Source organism: Thalia democratica, chromosome 9, assembly GCF_965202585.1.
Source record: "Thalia democratica chromosome 9, ktThaDemo2.hap1.1, whole genome shotgun sequence".
In the NCBI taxonomy this organism is placed as follows: domain Eukaryota; kingdom Metazoa; phylum Chordata; class Thaliacea; order Salpida; family Salpidae; genus Thalia; species Thalia democratica.
This window is the reverse complement of record NC_139173.1, coordinates 19358819-19369268: the sequence shown is the minus strand read 5'-3', so window position 1 is coordinate 19369268 and position 10450 is coordinate 19358819. Positions and strand designations below refer to the sequence as shown.

Here is a 10450-nt window from a genome sequence, read left to right as displayed (position 1 = left end):
ACAAATATTTTTTTAGATGTTTTTAAGTAATGATTCAGGGTAGGATTTGTGTTAAATTGTCGAAAGCCTGCAATGTTATACTTGTGTGAATAAAAAAATACTAACATTTTTATACTTGTATGGTGCTAAATTGTTTTTTTTTTAAATTTTAAATTAAAAATAAAAGTATTTATTGTTTTGACATAAAATTTACTTACAAATTGTACAAAAGCTATGTTATTTAAGCTGGTGAATAATTTTTATGTTTATTAATAAGTTTAATTATGATTTTAATAATAACTTAACTAGATATTGTAAACAGATGTAGCTAAAAATATTTGTAGAAAATATTTATTAGTCAAATTTAATTTAAAATAATTTACAGGTAATACAAAAACAAGTAATGACTTCAAAAACGTTTTTTAGTAAGTTTTCAAAAAAGTTATTGCTAAACCCAAACATTAATGTTTTGTTAATTTGGTTTACTGTAATTTTTATGTCATTAGTACCTTTAGCCGTTGATGTACCTGAATCTTATCTATCTAATAAATACAACATATTAAACCAATTGTTTGTTAAAAAAGCCTGGATGTGGAATTTGATCTCAATAGGCCCATACATGATTTTGACTTCTTATGTTTATGGTGTTGATTACTGGAAATCATCTGTTATTAGATCGATCCTAAGATTACTCTGTGGCACTGCTATTTGGTACTTTTGGGCTCAAGTTGTTTTTCCAGCAGTTGATCATTGGACGGGAGTTTGCAAATTGAAAACGGGTGTTCCAGATTTTACATGCACAACAAAGTCAAACTGCAAGTCATTAAATGGTTTCTGGTCTTCTTTGGATATCTCAGGACACTGCTTTTTACTTTCATTTATAATTCTTTTTGTTTCCTCTGAGTTGCAGATTCACAAGCACTGGAACAAGATTCCTTCAAAAGCATCATTGGTTTTTCCTCTTGGTTCAAAATCTTTAACAACTGTTAAGAAAAGATTCGTAGCAACCGAACAAGTTATTTATGCATTTTATGTGTTCAACTGTTTGCTGTTAGCTCTCTGGTACACAATGATGTTAGTCACATGTATATACTTTCACGATTATATAGACAAGCCACTTGGAGCAGGGATAGCTATAACCTCTTGGATGGCAATTTACAAAGAGTGGTACAAAAGTAAAATCTCACCTGGTATGCCTGGTAAGGGGCATTTGTTTACATTATTAAGTACAGTTAGTAAAAAACAATAGTTTTAAAAGTTTTTTGTGTTATGATGTTGTTATATGCAGAACTACTTTAAAAAAATAAGATTTAATTATTTTAGGTGCTTATCTGAGAAATTTCAAAGTTTTAACTTTAAATTTAAAAAATTAAATATTTTATTTAGGTTTTTAAACTTCTTATTTATTATATATTTTTATAAGTGAAAAAAATTTGTTAGAGCAGCATTTTTTGTTGAGTATAACAAATCTATTTGATTTAATTAAAATTTACAGTATATTATAACAAATTACTTTATAAAAAATATTGTTGTATAGTTCTCAACATATGAGTTGTGTGTAAGTTTTATACTACTACCGCAAAGTATTGTTGGAATGTTGCTTGGTGTGAAACTATATAATTTTTTGTCTGAAATACTTTTATTTTTTGAATTTAATAGCTAATGTATTTTTGGTGCATTTATTTTGTTTTAAAATTTTTTTAAAGAAAATTAATATTGAAGATGCAGCTCCTTATCGACACTTTTTAAGACTGCTTAAAGTTGATTTTTTGTAAACTTAAACGAAACTTTTTTGCTATATCTTATAAGTTTAAAACTAATCACAGCTGAATGAAGCTAAACTGTTTTTATTTTATCATACTAAGCTGTTAGGTACTTTTCTGGCTAATTAGACTTTTAATAAGTGTTTTAATGTCTGTTATGTTTATTGATATAAATAAGTTTTAATTGCTAATGTAACCAACTTTATATAAAAATATCTTTAAAAAAACTTCCTTAACTTTAGATCCGAGATACTCTTATATATCAGAATCTTTTCTTGTATCTATAAATATGCTTACCTATACTGTAGTTAAGGTAGTTCCAATCCTTTTTATATTTAAATAAGAATAAATTAAGTTCATTTTTTAAGTTTTATTTTATATAAACTTTCTGATAATATTTATAGAAATTCTTAAAATCATAATGTTAATAATCAGATCCATTGAAGCAATAATTTTGCAGTTATACCAACACAAATGCTTATTTATAGGCAATTTATAGTAACTCAGTGTCTGCTGTACAGATTTAATTAAATTATTATGTACCAAATTTACATATTAGCTAGTCATTTTTAGGTTTTGCAATTTATCCATAGAAAATATAACTTTGAAAATTTTAATTTTTGTTGAAAAGCTAATAAAATTCATGGTATATTTAATGTTCTATTTTTGCGCGCAAATTGTTATTATTCTTTGATTATAATTAACTTAATGTCTTTACAGTTATTGTTTATATTTGTGGTTTAAAACAAAGTTTTTAAATGTATAAATTTTATTAGATCAGTATAACATAATTCTTTTTTTAGTTATGTGATTTAATTTTACCATAATAAAATAAAATATTAATATATTTTAGTAATGACTATATACTTAAAATAGAGCGTTTTACTATTAGTCAAAACTAGTCATACAAGTATTTTCTACCGATAGAAATGTAGTTTTAAAACATAATTTGTCATTTTAATTATATCAAGTTTGAAAACTAATTACTTAGTAAATAGTTTTGAATGGTTTTTAGAAAGTTAACTCTTATTAATAATAACTACTTGACACATACTTTTTTTTTGAAAATAACACCTTTAAGTTATTAGTTGTGGCTAATAGCTATATACAAAAATATATTTTTTTGTAATAGAGGCTTGAAACAGTTCCAGTATATAGAATAAAAGTATACTATTATTAATATAAATTGATTAAAATGACGGTTAACTTAATCGTATAAAATAATCATTTTTGTACAGTTTTTAGCAAACTCTAATTTAATTGTGAAAAAGTACTTTGAAAAAGTACTTGTCATAGTTTTAGCTCTTTTTTTTTAGACTTGAATACCTGTACAAACTAATTGCATTACAAATTAATTGATTTAAGATAGTTTTTTTTTACTTGCCGCATTAACTAATAACTGGTATTAGTTTTATATATAAATCAACTACATACAGTAAGTATTTGTTGTAAAATATATTAGCTGTATAACTCAATAACTATATCTGCTACAGATTTTTCTCTTTAGTAACGTAATATAAATAAAGTATTTACTGTTATTATTTTTGAAAAATATTAACTGAGTTGATAACAAAATAATTAATTTTATATAAACATTTGAAAATACATTACTGAGTTAAAAAAACTAGTAGTGTATTTACATTTTTAATTTGAAGCTAATAAACTTTAAACCAAATAAAAAAGAGTTAATAATTTAAATTTGAGTAAATAATTTATGCTTTACAGATATAAATGTTTCAGTAAAACATTTTGACTACCATATTAAAAGGAAAACATATGGTATGAGCATTATTTTTAGTGTTTTAGATTATAGACACTTTGCTAGACAAAATAAATTTTTCTTTGTATGTACTCTGAACAAAAAAAAACGTCATTTTTTTATTCATTAAAACGAATAAATCAAGTACTATAAAAGTAGATAAACTAAAACAAATAAAATTTTATGTGTTAAATTATAAAATGGTCAGCTAAAGTCTGTATAAGTCCGTAGCGCTCTTGTATAGATATTTTATTCTTAACAGTTGTTGCTTATCAAAAAATCTGCATTATTGTTTATTCATTTTTCTGAGTACAGATCAAATGTATCTAGAATAGAAGCGGTTTTTGTAAATCTAGTGGTTTTAAATACTATTTTTTTTTACGAAATTTTCTTGCATCTAAATTGATAAATAAGTGCAAAAAAGTCCAAGTTTTTGAACTACTAAAATTAAGATGCTTCATTTTTACCGACTCTCCTTAGAAAAGAATATTAATCAAACGAATTGTCCTGGACAAGACGTTAAACTGTATCCTAGTGGTGTACGACACGATAACCGGAAAGTTTTGTTTGAACACCAGGACTTTGTACCAAAGTTTTATGAGCGCTTTAATATTAAACTAAGTAAACAATATATATTTAGCGTTCTTGACAAACTTGAAACTGTATCCAAGTAGTGTACAACTCTATAACCGGAAGTTTTTCATACACTAGGTCCTTAAAATAATTATTTTAAGCGCTTTTTTTGTCGCTCAATAACGATATATGTGGTCGCAATTAAGGGCGTCGGGTGGATGGAACGCCGGAGCTGTTGCTCCACCTAAAAATAACAAATAAAGTGTACAAAAAGTTTTAGAGTTCAAGCTTTTAAACACGCTGCTTAAAATTGGGCCCTGTTTCATCTGTACCGCCCCAAAATACATAAAAAACAACTTTAAACTAAAGCTTAGGAATTGAGCTTTAAAATGATATTTAAAAGAACATGTTGTATTACAAAAAATATATGCTATCATGAAGTTGTACACAAATAAAGCCAAATGTATACATTACCGACGTTAATTTCCCTGCTCAATTAGTTTTGTTCAAAATGTTCGTAAAATTGAGCAGCAAGCTCAATCTGTGTCAGCTGCAACTTGAACGTATACAAGTTTTATACACAATGGAATGATGAAAAGCTAAACTCTGGAACTGCATGAACTTTCAGCACCATGTTATTAAATCATAGTCGTTGTTTAAAATTTACTACAACGTGAGAAACAATAAGACAAATGAGTAAAAGCAGGAGCAACTCGAGAAGAGATAAAACGAGCAGGGACAACTACAGCAGGAACAGAATATATTTTATTAGATTTAAAGTAATTAAAATTTTTATAAATTGTAGCTTTTTGCATTAATTGTGTATATTTATAGTCAATTTTATTTTTTTCAAACAAATGTTTTGTTACATTTATAAACTGATGTAGTTGTACCGAAAAATTGTCGAACTAGTTTAAAATAAAAATTTTAAGGTTGGGGATTTTTAATTCTCCGCACCCCCTAACAAAAATATTGTTTTTGTTTAAATCAGGAAAAATTAAATTGAAAAAAAGTACTTTTTTTTTTGGCAGTTATTGTTAAGAAACTGCCTACATGCTTTTAAACTAATTTAAAAATAAAGTATAAGTTCAAATACATACCTTTGTTAAATTGTAACTTGTAAGGAACTTATTTCGTACAATGAAATTTTAAAATTACTAAGTTTTGAAAAATGTTGTTTGTTTACTTGACTTTTTCACTAATAAAAAGATTAATTAGGACAAACTTAATTCTATTTTGGTTTGGAAAGATCCTTATAATTAATATTTAAGCAGATTAATAGTTCTAGAACATTTTGTTGAAAAATAATTTATTTTGTTAATTGTATTAGTGCGGGGATCGGCAAATTTCGGCCCGCGAAGAGTAAACATGCGGTGCTTTGTTATATTTTTGAGTTTGATGCGGCCCATGAAAGCTGAAACTGCGACCCGCGAGCAAGCTAATTTGACTCGCAAAAGAAAACTTTCGAAGTTACACTATACTTTATGTGGTTTAAAATGAACGACAAAAAATAAAATATGGTTAAAACCATCAAAAAAATCAGTCTCAGTCTTATACAAACATAAGAGGCAGACTACCTTCATCCCATTTTAATTTCTAAGAAAAAAAGGTCTAAAGTACAATTTACGGGAATTTCGAAAGTTATACTAAATATTTTGGGTCTGATATGAAGAATCAAAATTAAAACTGCAGGCCGCGAATATTTATATGTTTAAATTTGGCCTGCGACCATTCAATGCTTGCTTTTGTATTATATAAATGTTTTAAGTCATACAAAAACTGCAAAAACATTTTTGTTAAAAAAAAGGTTGAAATAATATTTAGAATCCATAAACTTATTGATAAATTTTATCTTCAAAAACTTTTTTTTATTAGATTCCGTAAAAAAAATTTCATCAAAATATTTATAAGTTTTTAGAAACAAAACTGGACTAAATTTGAACTTTTATTTGGATTAATGAGCAAATCAGGACACTTTCAAATAAATTTTCTAACAAAAACTTCTCTAATTTAAAAAATATTTTTCTTTGTTTATTGAGTTGTTTTACTCAAGATTCATAACTCGCTTTTCTTTTTATAAGGATTTTGATTACAGTATAACATCATTTAAGTACGTACTAAACCACAAAAATGGATAAAGATAAAAAATAAACTTTATTATATTTTTTTAACAAATGAAATAAAATGAATGAAAAGATGATATTCGTATGAATTATACAATATAAACATATGTATTGTAACTAACTCATGCAAAGTAAACTTATTTCATAGTATTAAAAATAATAGGTGTTAGCTACTATTTGGTGTGAAAAGGGTAAAGTTTGTCTCATAACTGTAAGCCTTACAGTATAAGGTACGCGATTTTGCCTGGTTTTAAGGTTCGTACCTTATCAATGTTCCTAATAAACATAAAATTTTGAATAAAACAACAATTTTTTCCTTCAACATAAATAGTTTTATATATATTATTTATTGAACGACAAATAAAAGCGCTCAAAATGTTTTGTCCTAAGACGTGGTGCATGAAAAAACTTTTCGGTTATCGAGTCGCACACCACTTGGATAACTTTTAACGTTTTGTCTGGGACACAAATATTTTTAGAGCTCTTTTTTTTTTCGTTCGATAAACAATTTTTCTTGTATAAACTAGTAAAAAAGTTTTAAAAAGTTTATGTTTTTGTTTAAGTATTTTTACAGCTAAAAAAATAACCATTATATAATTTGTTAGTTTTTATACCATTTTTTAGTTTGCATTTTAGGGCTTGGCAACGTACGACCTACAGGCTGGTTCCAGACCACTAACAAAAATCTTTGGCCCGCCCGCGACTTTTTTTATAGCTTAAAATAATTTTATGAAGTGCAAATGAAATTGATCTTTATGGAACTTGTATTTAAAATGTAATCATAACTTACAATTTTCAATATTACGCGGCCCGCTTAGACTTTCTTTTAAAAATGTCTTGCTGACAAAAAAACAATGTTTAGCCCTAATTTATTAGGTTTGTAAAAAATTAACCGTAAGTTTCTACAATGGTTTTTTAGAATCTTTATTTGCAATTCGTATATTAAAAAGAGTTTCTTATTAAAAGATTATAAAGAGTCTATTAAACGAAAATTTTATTACAAATATTAAAGCACAATGCTTATTTTTTAAACTAATTTTTATATGCTTTGCCATTTTTTTTACGCTTAATAACTTCTTGGTTATAAATACTAACTAAAAATGTTTTGATTTTAAAAATTTACAAATAAGATATACCCACGCTAGAGCTTTAAAAAAACTACATTATATCTTTACTTTTACTAAAAGGTAACATTAAAAAAGTGTTTAAACATTCACCATTTAACTTAAACTTAGATAAATGCTCGCAATAAAAAAAATCTAAATGTTTTTTACGTTTTAATTAAATTTGATTCGTAAATAATTTACAATGGCTTAAATATTTTATATGTATGTACTTACAGTAACTCATAAATTAAAAAAAAACAACTAGTAACTAAGAATCAGAAATTTATTCAAACAAATGCTCAAAGTTTGGTTATAAAATACATGAAAAGTGGAAAAAAGTAAAACTCATAAGCACAAAACTTAGAATGTTATTAGCTTTCGGAAAGCTAACCAACAAAACCGCAACTCAGACGATCAATTAAGAACGTGGCAGTAGCAAGCCACCGGGATCAGGGTCTCCACTCCTTCGGGCATCCCGTTCAGGTGCTTGGCCACGAAGACGGGGGACGTTTTCACCCTTAGAGTTTGCGGCTTGTTGATGTTGAACTTCTTCAAGTTGCAGTTCAGGTTCTTGCACTTGGCCGCGTGGAAGTCCACGCCCAGCTTCTTGCACCTTATCTCGATGTTATCCCATGCTGCCAGGGCGCCCGACGGCGAGTAAATGGTCCTGGGCTTTCCGCCTGATGTCCTGATGCTGCACCTGTACTCGCGCAGAAAGTACCTGGGGATAAAAAATTTGTTAAATAAACTGCATGGTACACATTGAAGTGTTTTTTTATTAAGTAGATGCTGCTTTAGGTTGAGCGAAGTCGTGTCGTTTTTGTTAAAAAGTACTTTATTTCTAAAGTATTTCGAATAAAAAAAAACTATTAATGATTTAAAAGGTCCAGATACTGAAAAATATACCGAAGTCAGCTGTTTCAAATTATACGATTTTCTATTGATTAATGCATATTCTAACACAAAAAACAACATAAGTAATGCATTACTATTGAACACTGTAGCAACCTAATTCAATCGTCCTTAAAGTACATATTTTTAATGTAATTATATAATTAAATCATTTTATTATTTATAAATTATTTAAAGCATTTTGTTTTTTATTTGTACTCTTGAAACACCTAAAGCTTAATTGCAAAACGTTCAAACAAGAACAATTAGCATGAAAAATTTAAGTAAAATTTGATTTGAGTTCAAATTAAACCGGCTAACCTGAAGTTCATGTACACTGGAAGTCTTGGGTAAGCTTCGTATGCATACATCTTGGTTCCTGATGCTAACCCAAGCTTTAGCAGGTAGAGAGACAAAGCAAAAACGACCTAAACATAAGTTGAGATATGTTGTTTTAATAAAAAATTGACTAGAAATATTAAATATTTATTTTTATTGTTGTGAAAACCATGCCTAAAAGTAATAACTTTAGTGGTATAAAATTAAAATTGCATACATAATCTTGTATATAAACTGTATACTATTTTCAAAAGTGTTGTTTCGATGTTTAACAAGTATGTGGAACGCATTTACTTGTTGTGTTTCAAAATCCTTGGTTTTCTCCAAAGTTTTAATTAAATTTTTTTTTCATGCATAATCTAATGTTTAGCTTTGTGCATTTAAAGGTTATTTAATTTTTGATTTGTTTAACAACTGCTTTTGCACATTTACATTGCTCTCCAATACAATATATTTGCTCTTATCATACACTTTTAAAATATATTTGGTATTTAGCGCCTACAAGTCATTATGTTTTTAAATCGATTACCGAAAGCTTTTTCGTACACTCAGGTCCATAGACTAAAAATTTTTTGAGCATCTTCGATTTTTGTTTTTGTTCAATTAACTTACTAATAGAAAAATATATTTGTTTCTTTGTTTCTCTTTCTAATTTTGTATCATTTTTAACAGCCTTACTTTTTTTTAAATATTTCATTCATCAAATGTCAAGTAAATTTTAAAACGATTAATAAAAAAACTTGTGTTAGTGTAGAAAAATTATAACAAAGTTAGTTCACCTTTCCTTTAATCATTTTTCTGTAGATTTAGACACAAAGTAGTTTTTGTAGTCAAAGTTGAATTGATAAAAGCTTTGAAACATTTTCCTTTATATAGCAAAAAACGGATAAAATTTTTTCCTCTTACGTAAAACTTTTGAAAAACTAGTACTTAGAATTGGTTTTGTTTCTGGAGATTTCGCAGTATCTTATTTGTTAAATAAAACTTTAAACTTTTAGATCGTACAACAGTATTAAATTAATATTTCTTGAAACTAAGCACTAATTATTTTTTTGTAGTTTAGTTTCGAAACAAAGCACTAGACTTCATTGAAATGTAAACATTAATATATTTCACAGGATGTAATTTTAAACTCTCTTTGAAACACAAATCGTTGGAATTTTAGGTAAAATATGATAAAAAAATATATAATTTGTAACATAATTGACTAACCGATATCAAAAAAATATTCATATATTTAAAAAAAAAAAGATCATTTTAGCTATATGAAAAAAAATTATACACAGCATATAATAAAATCAGTTTTAGAAATATTAAAGTACAAACACAAAGTTACTTATAAATTACAATATAAAAATTTTACCTTAAAGGCGATTCTAGGCACTTAATTTGGGATAAAAAAATTTGCGATTAAAGTTTAGTTTCATTAAAACGATCTTGCATTACTTTCACATTGATTTCAATTTTAAAATAACATACTTACACTTAATACAAAAAGAGAATATTTTTTATCAAACTTTACTATACTGTTATTTTATAGTTTTTTTGAGTTTAAAGATTTAACATTTATTTAGATAAACTTAGTTGTTTAAAAGTTTTATATTGGTTTGTAGTTCATGCAAAAATACATATTTTGTCTAAGTTTTTTGTAACCTTGGTATTTTGGACGTTTACAAAAACAACTAAATTTTTGAACAAGTAAGGTACAACTTTATAAAAGTGTACAACCTAGAAGTACTAAGCAAAGTAAATCGTTTAAAAACTGTTATCAGTAACCAGTAAGTTAAAGATTTTTTAAATAAAAGTCCGGTATATTCTGAATTGTATGTTTATTACAACAAAGTTTCCAAACAGAAAATTTTTTAATTATGTTTTTACATTATCAAGCTTTTTAATAACTACTTTTACAATAAAAAT

At 26.4% G+C, this 10450-nt stretch overlaps 2 protein-coding genes across 2 annotated transcripts; one reads left to right on the top strand and one right to left on the bottom strand.

Moving 5' to 3' along the window:
• Positions 1 to 374: 374 nt before the first annotated feature.
• LOC145844070 (acyl-coenzyme A diphosphatase FITM2-like) lies at positions 375 to 2279 on the top strand. Its single transcript, XM_082951409.1, has one exon. It carries the CDS (start codon positions 383 to 385, stop codon positions 1226 to 1228), a length of 846 nt encoding a protein of 281 aa, XP_082807535.1. The 5' UTR covers positions 375 to 382; the 3' UTR covers positions 1229 to 2279.
• Positions 2280 to 7578: 5299 nt separating this feature from the next.
• On the bottom strand, positions 7579 to 9361 carry LOC145844567 (uncharacterized). Its single transcript, XM_082951966.1, has 3 exons — positions 9313 to 9361; positions 8516 to 8622; positions 7579 to 8024 (listed from the first exon to the last, which is right to left on the bottom strand). The coding sequence occupies exons 1-3, from the start codon at positions 9325 to 9327 to the stop codon at positions 7718 to 7720; spliced, it is 429 nt and encodes a 142-aa protein (XP_082808092.1). The 5' UTR covers positions 9328 to 9361; the 3' UTR covers positions 7579 to 7717.
• Between the last annotated feature and the right edge of the window lie 1089 nt (positions 9362 to 10450).

What these genes read in the sequence shown, in the direction of transcription:
- LOC145844070 (XM_082951409.1), top strand. Translation starts at nt 383, where the DNA reads ATGACTTCAAAAACGTTTTTTAGTAAGTTTTCAAAAAAGTTATTGCTA.
- LOC145844567 (XM_082951966.1), bottom strand. An exon ending in CCAGTGTACATGAACTTCAG is followed by an intron (nt 8,025 to 8,515) that starts GTTAGCCGGTTT and finishes TTTTATCCCCAG; the next exon opens with GTACTTTCTGCGCGAGTACA.